This window comes from Meleagris gallopavo, chromosome 30 (assembly GCF_905368555.1).
Source record: "Meleagris gallopavo chromosome 30, MGAL_WU_HG_1.1, whole genome shotgun sequence".
Taxonomy (NCBI): domain Eukaryota; kingdom Metazoa; phylum Chordata; class Aves; order Galliformes; family Phasianidae; genus Meleagris; species Meleagris gallopavo.
In genome coordinates, this window is record NC_139433.1 from 3,038,339 (window position 1) to 3,056,296 (window position 17,958).

Below are 17,958 nucleotides of genomic sequence, written 5' to 3' on the forward strand. Positions count from 1 at the left end.
TCCTCCTCCTCTCACTTCTGCAGCTGAATTCTCACATCAAATTCACGTTTCAGCATTTTCTTGTAATTCAGCAGGACTGAGCTAACTTCTCTCAGCCCATTTCTGGAAGGTTTGAAAAGCATTTCAAAGCAACGCGTGCAGTGCAGACCCAGGATTTGTAAACTGAAATGAATTAAAACTCTCCCAGCCCGTCATCCAAGTTTCTGAACCACCAGAAGTTGACCCCTGAATAACAATGAACGAGCCTTGAAACCTGCTTCTCCCAGAAGGATCTGGGGAGGATGATGCTCAATGAAAACTGACACTTGTTGTTCACCTCCATGACTGCTGTGTACTCCTGAGTGGGGCTGTGGAGCAGTGAAGATGTGCTGCTGAGAGCCAGGGAGCAAGCAGCCCTCTCCCTGCAGATCATTCATGGTCTCCTCTCTACCTCGTGCTTTTGCTGAAGGGCTTAATGCTTGTACACTGCAGTTTGTAACTAATTCACTGACCCTGCTGCAGCACTTAAAAGTGATGAAGTGGATGCAGAATTCTACCTCTGTCCCCTGTTTCCAAGGCAACCATCTTGCCTGCCTTCTCCAGAAGTGTCACACATAATTTGTTCAGTCATAGATACGTTTGCAAGAGTTTATAGCAAGGAAGGGAAGGCACCTCCAACTCTTGTTAGCAGCGCTGCTTGCTGACACGCTGTGCTGCTCCCGACTCCAGGATCACCCCAAAGGTTGGGAACACGGAGCTGCTGGGTGCTGGGCTGTGCTGCACTGCTGTGCACTGCAGCCCTGGGGAACCCCCTCTGTCTCTCTAGGTTCCTTCCCAGATGCTGAGCTTGCTCCTTGGCTTCTGTGCCTGACTTGGAGGGGTTTTCCTTAAGCTGCCCCGTGGTGCATCTACTGCTGGACTCTTCCACCCCTTTGCTGTGGTGTCGTGCAGGGATCTCTCCGTGTGTTGGAGATGTGAGCTCTCTTCCTTTGTTTTCCTGCACAGGCACCTGGGTCTGTCTCGCTTCCCTGTGGCAGGCACATGGAGGGAGGGAGGCTTTGGTTCTTCTGCCCACGTTTTGCAGATCCGTTTCGTAATGTGACTGTCTGCTGCGTGAAAGGAAAGTGAGCCTCCATCTGTGCACAGAACACCTCTCCTCTCTCCGTAGGAGTCTGAACTGTGACCTTTGGGTCTTGCATCTGTGAGGAGAGAGCTGCTTCTCTTACCTGTTTGGTTTTTGTTTGTTTATGAAACTGATCTGAGGAGCAGAGCACCTCTTTCTGCTCCAGGAGTTGGAGCAGTGGCTGCAGGAGCCTTGCTGCGTGCTGCTGAGCAGGGCAGGCATGCAGTTGGCTGCTTCTTGTGGTGACTGTGACCTTTCTGTAAGCTTGGAGCCTTCAGGCAGCACCACGGGAGGTGGCAAAGCTTTCATAGCTGCTCCTCACTGGCAGGACAGCGATCTGCAGCCCGACATCTGCTTGCAGAGAAGACTGTTCGTATCCAAAACAAGCAAACTGAAATATTTGTGGCCTAGAATGGGAAGTGAATTAGCTGTAAGTATTCGGAAGAGGCAGCTGTGCTTACTGATTCTTATTTTAACCTTGCTTATACCAAGCAGTGTGATGACTTCTGATATAAAATTCGAGCTGGGAAGCTGCAGAGCAGACAGACTCAATAAGCACTGGTTGACCCAGATCCTTTTTTTTTCATTCAGCCCTTGACCCTTGTTATCTTAGCTCCCTGTAGATCATAGCAGCTCTGTCTGGACCCTGCTTCTTATCTGGCAGGTTCACAATTAATGCTGTGCTGCTGTCCAGAGCCCATGCTTTGCAGGCGTTCTTAACAAGCTTGCAAAGCTTGAGAGGTGATCTCTGCTGCTGCTCCCTTTGCTCAATTTTAAGGCCTGGGAGTGGCTAAAACAGCCTCGCAGGCTGCAAGGAGGCTGCAAAAGGATGCTCTGTGCAGGCAGTGCTTCTGAGATCTGCAGCAACTTATTTTCCCTTAACTGATTAAACAGCCTGCTGTAACACTAGGTAAGCTGCTGCGTGTGCTGGTGCAATTGACTCAGAAATCACTGGTAAAATTGGGAATAAATGATGAAATAGACACTCTGTCAGCAGTGCTCTGACCCAGGCTGTGTTCTTGTGTTGGTGAAGGCAGTGAGGGAGTGCTCAGTTCCATCCACAGCACTGGGAATGGAGCTGCTCTGCGGCTCAGCCAGTGGTCAGCAGCACCTTCAGCCAGAGCAGGGAATTTGTGGGAGCCTGTGGTCCTCAGCTGAGCAGCAAATCTTCACTAATCACACTTAGTGCCGGTGTAGAGAGCAGCATCTCTGTCCCTGCTGGAAAATTGCTTGCCAGGAAATGCTCTGCTACTCCATAAAGAATTGCTTGAGGCTCCTTCCAAGAGGTCTTTGATTTTCTTAGAACTTCAATGAATTTCTCTGCTCACTCTATAGCCTCATTACCATGTATGCATATGCAAGTATTTGAAATCACCTCCCAGAGGACGGGATCATTATGAGTGGAGTACAGTGATTCAGGTTTCAGCTGTTAATAAAAACCTATTTTTACTCTCCTGGTAAGTAGGACAGAAGGAGAGAAAGAGGCAGAGCTGAAATGCAACAAAATAAAAACACTAGCTGCTGGAGATTTGTAGGCTTTCTCCCTTTAAAATATTCCTCTCTCTGGCAGTCATTCTGATCTCATTGCTCCAGTCTATTCCATTCTCTTTGGGTCCCTGGCGTTTAGTTTGGTTCCCTTTAGCTCCAGTGCCCCTGGCAGCAATAGCTGATGGCTGTGCTGGGTGCTCCTGCCAGGCTGGGTCAGCCCAGGCGATGTGTGCTATCTTGGCAGTCAGTTCCTTGATGAAAGCAATCTCCCAAGGAAAGGAAATCAAATGATCCAATTAGGAGCGTTGTGTGCCATGCGCATCACTGAGGAAGCCAGCCACAGGATTTGTTAAAGCCATTGGCCCAAATCTAGTTATCCTGGTCCTGTTGGCTTCCTGAACTTTCCTTCACTCTTGTAATGCTGCTCTGCGCACCAGAGGTTGAACTCAACGCATTCTGTCACCTTCCCAAAAGATGCTGCTTTCACCAGGCTGCTGCTGGAGGAATGCTGGTGGATCCTTGTCAGTGCCTGACTGGGATGTGCTGACCTCCCAGCGACTGGGGGTCATTCCTCCATGCAGGCTGAGCAGGGAAGGGCCAGATGTGGTTCTGTGCATGACAGCAACGTGCTCAGTGACAAACCACAACAGATTTCCTGTTGGAACTTCACCTACTGAAGTAGGGACTGCCTCACTCTTTGGTGCTGCAAAAGGCAAGGTGCTGCCTCCTTCCACAACTCAGTCTTATTGCAGAGGAATGCTGGAGGGTCCCAGCTGAGAAGCAGGGCTTTGTGCAAAGGTCCATCCCTCCTTTCAATCCCAGTTGATTCATCCCAGTAGTTATGCTTTCATTCATCTCCTAACTCCTTCCTTTCGCTGAGTGACTTTATTAGAATGCCACTTTTGCAGGAGGTGAACAGACAGTGAAGTGATATTTTTAGCTCCCTCTGCTTTTTGAGGAGTGTTTGCAGTTGATTCCAAGGCAGCACACTTTGGTGGCCTACAGTAGGAAATAAGAGCAGAGGGAAGAAAAAAAAAATTATGCTTTCCAGGCTACCTCCTGCTGTGGAAGAGTCTGAGTGTCCCTTTGTGCAGGTAAGTGGTGTCCACGTAATATTTAGCAAGATGAGCACAAGAGTGCAGTTGATATGCTGAGATTCTTTCTTTTCTTGCTGTGCAAGAGCAGGAAGAACGGGTCCCAGTGCTCAAATGACATCCAGACCACAGTGCAAGGGAAAGGAGTTAATATCAGTGCCCACCAGGAAACCAGGCTGTGTTCAGAAGACCCTGCAGTGGCATAACGTTGCCTTGGAAGTTCTCTTTAACTCCACGTACCTTTGAATTGGGGTGGGATGGGTTCATCCCGTACCGCTGAGGATTTCTTTTTGCCTTCTGAAAAGTGAAGCTGTCCTGATGAAATTTTACTCTTGGACTCTTTGCAGTTGGTTTCGTAAGAAACACGCTCAGGCAGAGACTCTGGTGCCCATACCTCCTAGCCCAGAAACAAAGGACAAGTGGAGAAGTATGACGGCGGTGCCTTATCTGGAAGATCTGCATGGCTACAATGAGGACGAAGATGATGACTTGTATGACATTGAAGATGATATCATCTACACTCAGGACTTCACAGTACCAGGTAGGAGAGAGTGATGCTGGGATGAGAAGGATGGAGGTGACTCTTCCCTTGTCCATTCAGAGTTTTTTTAGGAAAGGCCTTGGGATCTGGAAGCATCCTCTCAGCAGTGGAAGAGAGTATTGATTATTAAGTGATGTGAGTGACTCACAGTGAGTGAGCCGTGATGCTCTGGATGCTTTGGTCCTTTATTTGATCAGCCAGGATGTCCCTTCCTGTGTGCTGCCCATCTGCTGATTTCCTTCCTTCATCCAGTAATAGCTTGCTCCTGCTGAACTGTTGTTCAGGCACACTTAATTCTCTTGGTTGGCTTTGCTGGACTCTCGGAATTATTTTGGAGCACAGCCCTGGAATGACTCAGTGTTCAGAATAGATGGCACATCTGGGAAAGAAGGGTGCTTGTAGCCTTGTGCTGAGCCTTTTTTTTTTTCTCTCTAGTCTTGGTAACTCAGTGTCAGAATTGCCCCTTTCTTTATGGGGGACTTCCTGTTGTTTTAAGGTAATCCAACCAAGTAAGTAGAGGAGGGTGTGGATTCAGCCACGTGGTTTTTACAGCATGGTGGTGATTGAGCTGTATTCTCTCTCTGCCCCCTCTGCACTTGTGAGCAGCAGACTGAAAGCATTTCTGTGCTACTGAGGGCAAAGCCTGCTCAGCTTTACGGCTCTCATAGCAGCAGTGCTGATTCACTTCGTGACGGCGTGACAGGAGTTATCTGGCTGAGCTTTCCATGTCATAGGGAAAGCCCTGGTTTCTGTAGCTTAAGGCTAACCACACTGCTTTGATTTCTTCCTTAATGACAGCTCGGTTGGCTTCTGTGGATCTCAGTGAAATCAAAGTCTGATTTTTACCTGTCCAGGATTCTCGTACCTGAAGGCCCTGCTTTTTCTCTTCGCTTTCTGGTTAGGTGAAAACTTTTTGAAGCACGAGCACAGAAGAACAAAACGTCAGGCCTTGAATAGCAATAAACCTCATTGTACCCAGAACTCCTTTGGGAATACCCAAAACTTCTTTGAGAGGACCCCCATTGCCCCTCCTGGCAGAGCTTTCCAAGGGGAGAAGAGCTGAGACAGCTTAGCTTACAGCCAGGCTCGCTGTGTTGGGTGCCACCCCTGGATGCCAGCCCCAGCAGGGCTCTGCTCAGCTGTGCAGACACACGGGTTCGTAGGTGGAGCCTCCTGAGATGAAGGGAGCCACATCAAAGTGAAGCAGATCTGTTTCCAAATGCTGATTCACTGGTGACAACTGGGTAATTTATGACCTTTTCTAATTGAGATGATGTCCTGCTGCCAGCTGGGTGACCTGCAGAGCTCTGTCCTTTGCTCTATTACATCCCACAGACTTTTCTACTAGAGCGTGACCAGAGATGGGCCTTCCCTCTTAGCCTATGGGGGCTTTATGGAAGGAGGCATCCTTTTACAAATGTGGTAGGCTCTCAGAAGCATGCACTTGATTGCTGGGGCCTTGCTAAGTACAGAATAGGACTTGCCAGGTGCCTCTGTGTTGTCAGAGGTGACCCATTTCCTTCTGCAAGGCTCCTGCCAGCAACAGCCCATGTGCAAGTGCTCAAGGTGTGAAAGAATGCCTGGGCTTGAAAAAGCCATAACCAGTATCATTCAAAGCCCCGTTCTATATTTTAAACTTGATGTTTTCCACCTCTTGAAGCTGCTTCAGAAAGGAAAAGAGGTATGGTTGATTGGTCTGCCCATAACCTCCCTTAGAGGGCCAGGCTTGCTGGCTGAGAAGCTGCAAGAGCAGATCTGTTGCAGCTCACAGCCGAAGCCAAAAGCCCACAGGATAGTCTGTTACTGCTTCTTTGGCATCAGCATAGAGAAATAAGCTTGTGCATGTCTCTAACAGTGCCCTGTTGCTTCCCTGTGCATTCCCAGCTGCAGAGCAGGAAGCTGAGGCAGGGTGTAGAGGAGAGAGCGGAGCGCTGGGAAGCCGTGACAAGCTGTGTGCAGGAGGAAGCTGTGCTCCCGTTGGAAAAAGGCACAGAAGAGGAGTGAAGGTTAGCCTAGGCCCCAGAGCACTGCCCTCTCAGGCTTCCAGTGGCCTGAGCTAATGGCTGGTGCCTTGAACCAAAGGCTGGCTGAGAAGGAAAACTCCAAGTGACCTACATTAAAGGCGGTTACTCTGCCTGTGCACCCCAGGCTGCTCCTGCTGACCTGCCCCACAGAATCCTGCCTCTTCTCACTCTAGCTGAAGTGTTTGGTTTCTCTTCAACTCCTGCAGTGCTGAGTAGCTTGTGTTGCTGCTTGGTTTGTACTCTTCTTTGTGATTAAAAAGTGAAAACTTAGGAAGATTGGGAAAATTAGAGTGATTGTACGTCCTGCAGGCTCAGGCCAGATGTGAGTGTTCTGGTTGCTGCTGAGTGTCTCTGCCTCACAGCCCTGCAGCTGGGCATTGCACGTTGTTGTTGATGTGTCACCTCCCTCCTGCTCAGGGAGCTGGGGCTGTGCACCATGCAGCAGTGCCTGCTGTGTAGGAGCCTGGTGCCCATGATGTTCCCCTGCTTGGGTGCTTCTGACAGTGGGAGATCACCTCTGGAACAGTCAGATCAGCTGTTACATGCTCCTCATGCAAACAGTGCTATTTAAACGCAAATAAGGGCTGTCACATCAGAAGATGACAGGCAAATTACTGGAAGATGTTTGAAGATCTCTATGGAGATGTGCTGTTTCAGAAGGGTAAGAGAGCTGAGGTTCAGTAGTGGCCCCATAGACCAGTACTTCCCATATTATGCAGTGGCTGGGTGGGCTGAATGCTGTTTTATGTCACTTAACTGCAGCATGGTGATGAGTTTTAGCCTTCCAGTTATTTCAAGAGCTATTTTGCACTGGGATGCAGTGAAAGAAAACATCCTCCACCAGCCAGTCTCCAGGCCCTCGTCCAGCACTTGCATGTTCTGCTCTCGTAGCGATCGTGGGCTGAGCTGGATGCTCCCTGACAGGTGGGTTCCTGGGGGACAGCAAACCCTGCAGTCTGGCTACAGCCCCAGGGATCCCTGTGCAGCAGGAGGAGGGTTTCTCTGGGCTGTGTGCTGCGGTGCTGCTCTCTGAGCAGCTGTCACACGGGGTCTTTAGCAGTGTGAACACGTGTGAATTCGTGTTCCCAAACCACGGGCACAGGATGCACTCTCCTGCAGACAAGTCACCTAAGGCTGCTTAGGAGCTTATTTTAAAGAGATCTTGGCCAAAACACCACAAAAGGATAACGGGGCTGGGGTAGGCTGCCTGTGGGAGCAGCGGGGTGAGGAGGAGCCCAGCAGGATGCTCTGTGCAGTTTGTACAGCAGGGGCAGCTCGCACAGAGGATACCCAGTCATTAGTCTTTCCCAAGGCTTCTCTCAGGATCCTTTGACGTTGCTCAGCTCTATCCCAGTGTCACATTTCTAACAGTGACGCCGTGTTAAAGTAAAAATAAAGAAGCCAACCCCCTTGTAAGTGACGGGTGAGTTCAGTTGTTCTGCTGGGCAGGCAGCGCAGGAGCATGCCTGACTCACAGGAGTGGGTGTTCAGGTGGGGAGGGGAGGAGGAAACCTCATTAAATCTTAGTTCAGAGGAAGAAGGTGCTCTGAGAACGTGCCATTATTCTTAAAGGGCTCTTTAAAGATTTATGCAGCTCTGCAGAGCCTTAAACATGACGTGCCCCTGGTTCAATTGGTGTTAAACATCTCAGCAGAGGGGAGAGCAGTGCGTGCCTCCCCGTGGAGCTGCTTACCAGGGCTGGGAGCATCTCGCAGCTGTGGTGCTGTGTTTGTGTTCAGGTGCTCTGCTTCGCTCTGCTCCCCCCGTGGCAGCTGTGTGGGGGTCTGGGCTTTGTGTCCCCTCCCATAGCAGTGGCTCTGAGGCTGGAAAACAAACCCTGGTGTTGGGGAGGTGAGTTTCTCACCACGCATCCCTGTGCGCGTCCGACAAAGGCGGTGATTCAAAAGATCTCCACGGTTTTATTTTGGAACCTTTGCTGTGCCTGAATGAGAGGGATGGAGCCATTAAGAGCCGTGAGAGGCAGCAGGGACGCGCGTGCTCACCACCTCTCAGCCCTCCCCTCTCTCTTATTTTTAGCCCTGGGCTGATGATGGTCGGTAGGATGTGGCTGCTCGCGCACGCAGCGCTGGCCACGGCTTCCGCGGGGGCAGGCAGTTGCCAAGATTTCATCCTATGCTGAATTGTTATTTTCATTAATTTGAACGTCAGCAACTGTCAGTGGTGAAGGAGGTAAAATTAGCCCGCAGCTCGTCCTCCCTCCTCAGCATCCGTAACGGCCTCCTGGGATTGTTCTTTTTGCTGGGAGGAGGGGATAGGCGCACAAAAGAGAAATGAACTGTTGGGATATTTTTCCCCCTTCCCCAGCCAGAAATGTTCATTGCTTTGGTCAGAGCAACCCGGCCAAGGGAGGGGAAGGATAAGTGCTCAGCTGTGCTCTGAGGGTGGGTGCGGGGGGGTCTCTGCTGCAGCACCCAGCCCCCAGCTGGCACCGTGGGGCTGTGCCATCACTGCTTCTTGTGGATGCTGGGCTGGGGCTTTGGATCCTTGCAGCTTTTTGGGGTTGAGGTAAGTGCTGAAGATGACTCTGAACCAAGAGACCAGACACGATGTCCCCTCGTGTTTCTGAGTGACTTCCACCCACGGAGGAGGAGGATGTGCTGTGGGATGCGTTGCCCCATGGGGAGCAGGAAGGAGCAGAACCTGGGTGCATACAGCATGCAGAGGGGACCCCCAGCCCCTCCCAGTGCCCCCTGTGCCATGGGGTGAGAGCTGGCGCACGGAGCTGATGCTGCACTCGGCCTTGGAGGAGAAAGGATGGAGCATCCTTTAAAGAAAATTATACATAATCATCTTACAGCTCTCGCTTCCACTCAAACCTCTGAGTCATAACTGAAGGGCCCTGGAGCGTGACGTTCCTGGTGGAAGGAAATTGCCGTGGCTGGATCTGGTGTGGGGGACCAGGGGGATCTGATGAACCCTTCCATCAGCCCCATGGGGCTGCAGTGCAATGGGAGTGCGGCGGTGCCCCTCCTGCCCCAGTCAGAGACCCTCTGTCACTCCCCAGGTGCAGGACATCAGCTGCACAGCACCGGGACGCCTCTCCTGGGGCTCTGTGCCCCCAGTGCTGAGTCACTGCACTGAGCTGGGCAGGTGGAGAGGAGCAAACCGACCCCATCTGAGTGTCCATTGCAGGGCACAGAGCTGTGCCCTGATCCCTGCAGCAGATAGCACCCTTCTGCCGGAGCAACGTGAAACCTGCTCACCCTTTACCTTCAGCTTCCTCCTCTGTTCTGGGTGTTGGAGAGCACAGGATGGCCACGGTGCTTTACCTTCAGCTTCCTCCTCTGTTCTGGGTGTTGGAGAGCACAGGATGGCCACGGTGCTTTACCTTCAGCATCCTCCTCTGTTCTGGGTGTTGGAGACCACAGGATGGCCACAGTGCTTTACCTTCAGCATCCTCTTCTGTTCTGGGTGTTGGAGAGCACAGGATGGCCACGGTGCTTTACCTTCAGCTTCCTCCTCTGTTCTGGGTGTTGGAGAGCACAGGATGGCCACGGTGCTTTACCTTCAGCATCCTCCTCTGTTCTGGGTGTTGGAGAGCACAGGATGGCCACGGTGCTTTACCTTCAGCATCCTCCTCTGTTCTGGGTGTTGGAGAGCACAGGATGGCCACGGTGCTTTACCTTCAGCTTCCTCCTCTGTTCTGGGTGTTGGAGAGCACAGGATGGCCACGGTGCTTTACCTTCAGCTTCCTCCTCTGTTCTGGGTGTTGGAGAGCACAGGATGGCCACGGTGCTTTACCTTCAGCATCCTCCTCTGTTCCTGGTGTTGGAGAGCACAGGATGGCCACAGTGCTTTACCTTCAGCACCCTCCTCTGTTCCTAGTGTTGGAGAGCACAGGATGGCCACGGTGCTTTACCTTCAGCTTCCTCCTCTGTTCCTGGTGTTGGAGAGCACAGGATGGCCACGGTGCTTTACCTTCAGCTTCCTCCTCTGTTCTGGGTGTTGGAGAGCACAGGATGGCCACGGTGCTCCGTGCGGGGCGGGCGCTGCCACGGCCTCACGCTGCCTTCCCTTGCAGGACAGGTGCCTGAGGAGGAGGCAGGGCAGAACGGGCAGAGCCGTGGCCGGGGGCTGCCCAAGGCCATCTGCATGAACGGGACGGAACCGGGACAGCTGAGCACCAAATCCAAGGCGGAGCGTCGGGCCAGCGCCTCCTCCAACCCCTCGCGCAAGGCCTGCTCTGCCAGCAGCAAGATCCGCAAGCTCTCCACCTGCAAGCAGCAGTGAGCCGGGAGCGCCGCGCTCTGCACAGGTACGGGTCGGGGTGGGGGGCTCAGGGGCCGAGTCCTCTCCGTGCTGCCAGCATCGCTGCCTGGTGCTCTGCAGTGTGGGGAGGTGCAGAACCCCCCCCTCCCCGTGCCAATGGGGGCCTGCAGTGCTCCTGCACGTGGCTCTGCTCTGTCCTCACCCCCCCGTGCTGCTGTCAGACCCCCTTTTCCTTTGCCTCGTTGTGGCTGTGTCGTGGCACCCCCACCCCTGGCACCGGGACCCCCCAGTTCTCCACCTCACTGCTCCCAGCGTTGCCACCCTCCTGCAGGGAGGCAGGGAGCAAAGCTGTGGTGCGTGGAGGCTGCAGCAGAGCACTGGGCCTCTCCGGGGGTCTCCCCTGCTCCGGGGGTCTCCCCTGGAGCAGGGGCAGCTGCAGGACTGTGCTGGCCATGGCTATGCCCAAATCCCCCCCCCACATCTTTCTCCGATGCTCAGGGATGCTGAGCCCTCCCCACTCCCCCCTCATCCTTCCGGCTCCCTCCTCAGCCCCATCCCTTCCTTCCAACCCCTCATTCATAAATGAGGCAGCGATGAGTCAATGCTCAGTGCTCATCCACCCCCGGCCTCACGCTCACTCTCGTCACCGGCGCTCCGTGGGGCTGAGGCTGTGTTATCTGTTTGGATCACGACCAGCTTTGTGGTGTGAAAAAAAAAAAAAGCCAGAAATAAAAGCCCATTCCTCCCCCCCTGCAGCTGTCAGACCCGCACTCGGCTTTAATCTTTAATTCATGGATAGGAGTGAGTCACCTGTGTGGGGAGGCACTGCGCTGCCAGCGGATGGCTGCCTCTGCTCGGGGCTCCCCTGGGAGCTGCTGCTCTGCTGCCCCACAGCTGCTGGCTGCCCGTTCCTCGGGGCTCAGCCCTCTGCCTGGGGGGGTCCCAGCGTGGTCGATGCCCCTGTTTATATGGGGTATGGGCTGCCAGGCCTGAAGCTGCCTGCTTCCAACGCTGCCCCCTCCGCTCAGTGCCATCAAACCTCTGAGGGCGGAAAGCAGCTGTGGCTCCTGGTTTTGAACGAAGTCCTTGGGCTGCGTTTTCCCTTTGGGTTCAGCAGGCTGTGGGCCATCCTGACCCCTCTCTCCCATTCTCCCACAGTGTCCCAGCGTCCTCCTACCGCTCAGCGTCTCCTGGGGGCAGCCTGTGCTCACCGAGGACCCCCACCAAGGAACCCTCCCTGCCCCCCCCGGCCCCTCGCTATGGACAGTGCCCGGAGCCCAGCGCTGCGGGGAGCCCCCACAGCCCACCTGGGATGGAGGACCCCGGCTGGGGGGGGGAACCTGCCCTCCTCCCCATCACTCTTTGCCAATCAAGACACTGATTCTCTTTTTAATTTCACGATGGAAGAGTGGGATGAGCGGGGCTGGGGGGTTTCCCCCCCCTTTGCCCTGGCTGCGTAGAAGTCGTGCAAAGCCATTGCCGTGCACTTTATGTTTTAGACTACTGTTATATATTATATATTTTCCTCTTTTTTGTTTTGTTTTGTTTATATTTGCGGTATATTTAGAGATTCCTACACATCGTGATGTGTTTAAAATAAACCAGATGAGGAAAACAACAACAACAAAAAACAAAAAACCAACCCAGGTATTACGACAAAGCAAAACTCTATTAAACCTGCATGCTGTAAAGGGCTCGGAAAAGGGAATGGGTGCGTTCAGCGTCTTCTTTTTTTTTTTTTTTTTTTCCTTTTTTTTTTAAGAAAAAAAAAAAATAAAGTGAAAAGCGAGAGGTGGGCTCCTGTCCTTCCTCCGCACCTTGGGGGTGGGGGGGCTCCTGTCCTTCCTGTGCGTTTGGAGGAGTGGGGGGGGGAGGAGAGGGGGAAGGGAATGGAACGGTGGGATCCGCACGGTGAGAACGGCGCTCACAGCACTCAGCCTTTGGTTTTGGTTTGGTTGGTTTTCTTTTCCTTCATTGAGAGACTTTAAAAACGCGGAGTTGGAGGTGGTGCTTCGGGCAGAGGCTCTGCAGAGGGGAAGGCGCGGCCCGACCTCTGTGCTCGCATGCAATGGGGGGCACCGCTGCCCCCCCCCTTCCCTCCCCCCCCGGTGGGCCGACGCGGGGCTGTTGGGTCCATTTTTTTGCCACCCGTCCTTGGGAACACAAATACCCCCAAAAACCCCATCCCACCATACAAAGCCAACCCGCGTGCGAACCGAAACATCGCCTTCCTCGACGGGGAGGGGGGGGAAGGAGGAGAACGGCGGGGGAGGGGGGGAGAGGGGGCGGCCCCCACCCCGCGGCCGCTCTGCCCCACGGGGGCCGCCCCCCGTTTCCATGCCGGTTCCCGGCGCCGGGCACAGCGCCGTTATTGCTCGTAGGAACCACCGCGGCTGCGGAACGGTCCCCTCCGCGCCGCCCCCCGCCCTGCCGGCGCGACGCCGCCCCGCGGTGCTCGGCTCAGCCCCCCGCACAACGCGCGGACCCGCACCGCGTGCGCCCTACGCGGGGCTGCGCTCGGGGGGGGCATCGCCGGCGGTCACGGCCACCGCGCTCTCCGTGTCCGCCCGCAGCCCCTCCGCCTCCCTCCGCAGATGCCCGTACAGCCGCTCCTCGATGCCTCCCGCTATCTTGTCCAGCAGCTCCGCGTCGGGACGCGGCTCCGCGCACCGCCCCGCTCCGAGGCATTCCTCCCCGCCTCCGCGCTCGGGCCCCGTCCGGTGCTCCTCTCCGGGCTCCTCCACGATCACCTGAATCTCGGGTTCGGGCAGCGGAGCGGCGCCGGATTCCGCCTCGGCCGCCTCTTCGTCCCCGGCGCTGACGATGCGGGGCAGCGGCCCGTGGAATCGGGCGTCCAGCGGGGAGTTGGCGCTGTCCCCGCGACGCAGCGGGGTGCGGTGCCGTTCCAGCGCGGGGTACCGAACCCCCGGGTCGCTGTACTGCTTGGCGTGCTGCCATTGCTTGCGGAGGTGCGTGCGAGAGCGATGCTTTCCGCGCGGCGGGGATTCGTCGAACTGCGGGTCGTGCCGCACGAAGGCGTTGAACAGCGCGTCCGTCTTCTCGTCGATGCTGTAATCCCTCCTCGGCGACGGCGCGTCCCGGCCCGCCAGCATCTGCCCGTAGGGTGACCAGGCCAGGGGGCTGTGGGTGCGCATCGGACCCCCCCCGCCCACCGCGCCGCGCCGCGCTTCCTCCTCCTCCTCCTCCTCCTCGTCCTCCTCCTCCTCTTCCTCGCCGGGCTCGCGGCCCTCGAAGCTCTCGAAGATGGTGCCCTTCCGCCCGGCGCTGGTGAAGCAGATCCGTTTCTCCGACGCCGTTTGATCCGCGGGCGGCCCCTCCTCGCCCCCCCGGCCCGGCGCCTCGATGGAGGCGTAGCCGCTGTCCATCTGCAGCAGCTTGCGCGTGCCGGGTTCCGAATCCTCCGCCTTGGGCCGGGCCCAGAGCTTCTCCTCGGGGCCTTCGGCCTCGTCCAGGGAGGAGGAGGGGCAGGGGGCCGCGCCGCCCGACGAGACGCTGTCCGCGCCGTCGCTGCGCACCGAGTCCTGGTCGTTGCTGCGCTCCGACGCGGCGTACAGCTCCAGCGAGGCGCGAAGGCTCCAGATGTCGTGGCCGACGCTGCGCTGCTCCGGGGCCGCCGCCTCGCTGGGGCTGTCCTCGCCCGGCTCTAACCTGGGTTTGGGGGGGGCGGCGGAGGGGTCACGGCGGGGGCGGCCCCCATCGCTGCGATGCGGACCCCACCGCCCCGCCCGGCGCCCGCCCGAACCCGTCGCCCCCTAAAGGTGGGACCCCCCCCCCCCGCCATGCACGGACCGCCGCCCCCATCCCAGTCCCCTCTATCTACTGAAAAATACCTGCCGAGAGAGGGAGGGGGGCTGCTGGGGGAGGGCAGGAAGGGGCCGCCCGCGGGGTGGAAGGCGACGTCGTCGGTGTGGGCGATGTATTGGATGATGTCGGTCTGGTGGGGGTCGCGATCCTCCTGGTCCATGCTCTCGCTGGCTGCACGCTGCCGCTGGAACTGGCGGCGCTTGGGAGACCCTGCGGGGGTGCGGGGTGGGGGGGGGGAACAGTCACATCCTTGCAGAGGGGCGCAGCCCCCTCCCTCCCCTCGGCTCCCCCGGCCCCCACCTCTCGTGTCCAGGCTGGATGCCCGCTGGGTGCTCTCCAGTTTCCATTTCTTAATCCTGAAGTAGGGGCTGGCCCCATCCAGGCTGGCGTGCCGGCGCAGGCGGGTGAAGAACTGCAGCACCGGACCCTGCGTGGGGGCTGGGGGGGCTTCCCCGGGGCTGGCACTGCCCGCAATCGGCCCCTTCCCACTCCGGGGCGCTGTGGTGAACTGAAGGTGTGGAGGAGTCGTGAGCGGTGGCTCAGCCCTGGGAGCAGCCATGCACAGCCCCAGCCCTCCTTGGCCCCACACTCACCGAAGGGCCCTCCCCAGAGTCAGAGGAGGTGGCGGGGCTCCCTCCCGCTGTGGAGTTGTAGGTGTCCCCGGGCAGTGCTGAGCTGGGGCACACGGCGTGGCTGGGCTGCGGCACGGCCCCCCCAGGGGGCTGCGGGCAGAGCGCATCAGGGGCTGCACAGCTCTGCGCCCACAGCCCCATCCCCATGCCGCCCTTCAGCCCCCACCGAGGCGATGCCCACCCCCTCCCCGGTGCCCACCTGGAAGATGGCGAGGCCGGGTTTGGGAGGGGGCCGGCGAGGGGTCATGGCCAGGCTGTTCTCACTGGACTCGCACTCATGGATGGTGACGATCTTAAGGGCGGGCGGTGGCAGGTGGAGGTGCGTCAGGCGGGCGTTCTTCAGGTGGTGGAAATCCCCCTCTGTCAGCGTGTACCTGGGGGGCACAGCGGGTCACAGGGCGGCCCCACAACCTACAGGCCCTCCCCAGGGCCCCCAGCCCTCACCTCCGCCCCTTCTCCTGGGTCTTCTTGCCCTGCTCATACAGCGCGGCCTCGTTGAAGGAGACGCGGCGTGCGCTGGAGGAGCTGGAGGACAGGAACCGCTCGCTCTCTGCATCACGGTAGCTGGAGGCCGACAGGCATTCGGGGTCCTCCACTTTGATAGTGATATCTATGGAGAGGAAAGGGAGGGCTCAGCCAACAGCCCCCCCACAGCGGCGCAGCTGAGGCTGCATGAACTCACTGCACCGCAGGCTGGAGGACACGCAGTGAATAGGGGACAGCCCAGCACCCGCTTTCCCACCCCCCTGGAAGCAGCAGCACAGGTGGGCAGTGATCCCCAGTGCTCACCCTGGGCCTGCTGCGAGTCATCCAGGTACGTAGTGGTGGTTTTCTCAGGGTCATCGCTGGCTCTGCGGAGGGACGACGGTCAGAGCTGCCCCGTGCCATAACGAACCGTAGCAGCACCACAATGGGTGCTGTGGCCACGAGGTGCCACCGGCCTTGGGGACACAACGTGGCCCGTCCCACCCACCTGGAGTGGCGGCGGTCGGCCTCGCAGCAGCGGCGGCAGATGATCAGGATCCCTGAGAGCAGCACCAGCGTTCCCCCGATGAAGATGGAGAGCAGGGCGAGCAGCAGCACGTAGCCATCCTGGGGGGACACCTCGCCGGGCAGCGCCTGCGCAGGGCAGGGAGGGGTGAGATGCTGTGCGGGGGGGACACGTACTTTTTTCTGGGGAGGGGAGGGGGGGAAGGGGGGCCCCTCCGGAGGCTGCTGCCGTGCTGCTCCCCTGAGACGTGCGCTCCCCCGCCGCCCCCGGGCCTGCTGCTGCCTTCACCACGGCAACCGCAGCCCGGGGAGGGGGGGGGGCTGAGCAGCACACCCAGAGAGAATGGGGACGGGACCCCCGCGCTCAGCCCCACTGCTCCGCGTGTCCGCAGCAGCTGAGCGGGGCAGGGGAGGGGCCGGCAGCTGGGTGATGGCAGAGGGGAGGATGCTGCCGTGTCCATCCCGGTACCCGGCGCTACAGCCGCGTCCTGGGCTCCCACCCCATCTCCATCCCCGGGGCTGCTCACCGTGCTGCTCTCCGTCGCGTTGTCCCACGGGGTCGGGTCATCGTTCATGGTCCGATCCAACCCGGCTACGTCCTGGGCCGGTGTGAGACAAAGGGGGAGCGGGGTGGGGCCGGTGGTACCGGGAGGGGGTCCTGCCCGGCCCGGCCCTGCCCGGCACCGCGGAGCTGAGGGAGGGACCGAGGGGAGGGCCCGGGATAAGGGATGCAGGAGGGTGTGGTCGGGGCTGGAGCGGGAGGGAGGGGCGGGGGTGGGGCCGGGGGGGCGGTGGGTGCCCCGAGCGATGTGACAGCGCCTGAGTCAGCGGGGGCGGATGGACAGACGGACGAGCGGGTCCCGGCCCTGCGGCGGTGCGGACCCCGCAGCCCTCGGAACGGCGCTGAGCCCCCCCGGGGGGCCGCGTGTCCGCCGCCCCCGTCCGTGCGTTCCTCACCCGGGGGCTGCGCTGCGGACGAGGGGGGATGGGGGGGCGCGGCAAAGCGCCCGAAATGGGGTCAGGGAAAAATGTGAATGGAGCGGGGAGGGGTTGGCGGTGGGGGGGGAGGAGGGGGCGATCCGGCCCCGATGGGCACCGGGGGGCGGGGAGAGCCCCGATCCCGCCCGGCCCCGGGCAGCCCCCAGCGGGGGGTGGGCACCTCGGGGGGGGGGGGGGGGGGGGAGCACCGCGGGGACCTCTTGCCCGGGGCGAGAGGGGAACGCCGCCGCCGATCGCCGATGATGGAGGAATTCCGTCTCCATGGCGACCCGGCGGGAACAGCGCGGCCATTGTCTGTGCCCGGGGACGGTCCCTGAGCCGCCCTCGTGGTGCCCCCCCCACCCCCCCGCGGGGTCCGGGCCCGTCGGGCGGATCTGCCCGGGCAGCGGGCGGGGAGCGGGGGCTGCGGGGCAGGGAGGGGGCCGGGATGCGGGAAGCGATGCGGGAGGGATGCGCGCGGCGCCGGTGACAGCAGCCCCGGAGCCCCCGGCGCCTCCGAGCGCAGCAGCGCGGGGAGGACTCCCGTCGGACGAGCCGGCTCCGGCTGTCGCGATAGGCGCTGTCGCGATAGCGGCGGGAGCGACGCACTCACCTACAGCCGGGGCCGGGGCTCCATCGCCGCCGCTGCGTTCGGTGCGGTTCGGGCGGCCCCGGGATTTATGAATGAACCGGAGCCGCCCCCGCGCGGTGCGGGCGTCACGTGGGGACGGGGCTGCCCCGAGCCCGCCTGCACCGGGGCCGCCCGCACCGGACCGGCCCGCACCCCGGCGCCGCCCGCACCCCGACCCCGCATGGCCGCGCCCCCCACCGGCCCTGCCCGTCCCGCAGCCCCGCGCTCACCCGGCCCCGAGCTCCGCGCCGCCCCCGCCCGCCCCGCAGCGCCGCCCCCACCCGCAGCCCGGGCCGGGCACGGAGCCGACCCTACAGTAAACACCGCGGGTAAACAACCGGGCGGGGCGCGGAACTACGGTTCCCAGGCGCCCCCGCGGTCACGATGACGTCACTTCCGGCTCCGCGCGCTGCCCCTCGGGCC

General features: G+C 59.1%; 2 protein-coding genes across 4 annotated transcripts in view; one reads left to right on the forward strand and one right to left on the reverse strand.

Annotated features, from left to right (window-relative positions):
• STK11 (serine/threonine kinase 11) overlaps positions 1-12,146 on the forward strand; it is a 35,934-nt gene extending 23,788 nt beyond the window's left edge. For both annotated transcript variants that reach the window (XM_085211677.1, XM_085211676.1), the window contains exons 8-10: positions 4,032-4,225; positions 10,292-10,525; positions 11,638-12,146. In XM_085211677.1, coding sequence (XP_085067803.1) covers positions 4,032-4,225; positions 10,292-10,500 — 403 coding nt within the window. In that variant the 3' untranslated portion in view covers positions 10,501-10,525; positions 11,638-12,146. The remainder of the gene's footprint in view (positions 1-4,031; positions 4,226-10,291; positions 10,526-11,637) is intronic.
• On the reverse strand, positions 12,130-17,822 carry CBARP (CACN subunit beta associated regulatory protein). Of its 2 annotated transcripts, XM_085211672.1 has the most exons (10): positions 17,518-17,822; positions 16,454-16,525; positions 15,910-16,055; positions 15,726-15,787; positions 15,381-15,546; positions 15,136-15,310; positions 14,898-15,026; positions 14,605-14,812; positions 14,331-14,514; positions 12,130-14,148 (listed from the first exon to the last, which is right to left on the reverse strand). In XM_085211672.1, the coding sequence occupies exons 2-10, from the start codon at positions 16,499-16,501 to the stop codon at positions 12,981-12,983; spliced, it is 2,286 nt and encodes a 761-aa protein (XP_085067798.1). In that variant the 5' UTR covers positions 16,502-16,525; positions 17,518-17,822; the 3' UTR covers positions 12,130-12,980. The 2 variants fall into 2 exon arrangements, with proteins under 2 accessions (XP_085067798.1, XP_085067799.1); XM_085211673.1 differs by lacking the exon at positions 14,898-15,026.
• Between the last annotated feature and the right edge of the window lie 136 nt (positions 17,823-17,958).

Coding starts and splice junctions, on each gene's coding strand:
- CBARP (XM_085211672.1), bottom strand. CDS start 16,501: ATGAACGATGACCCGACCCCGTGGGACAACGCGACGGAGAGCAGCACG. Junction 15,547..15,725: donor TGACTCGCAGCAGGCCCAGG/GTGAGCACTGGG, acceptor TCCTCTCCATAG/ATATCACTATCAAAGTGGAG. Junction 14,813..14,897: donor ACTCTGGGGAGGGCCCTTCG/GTGAGTGTGGGG, acceptor CCACACCTTCAG/TTCACCACAGCGCCCCGGAG.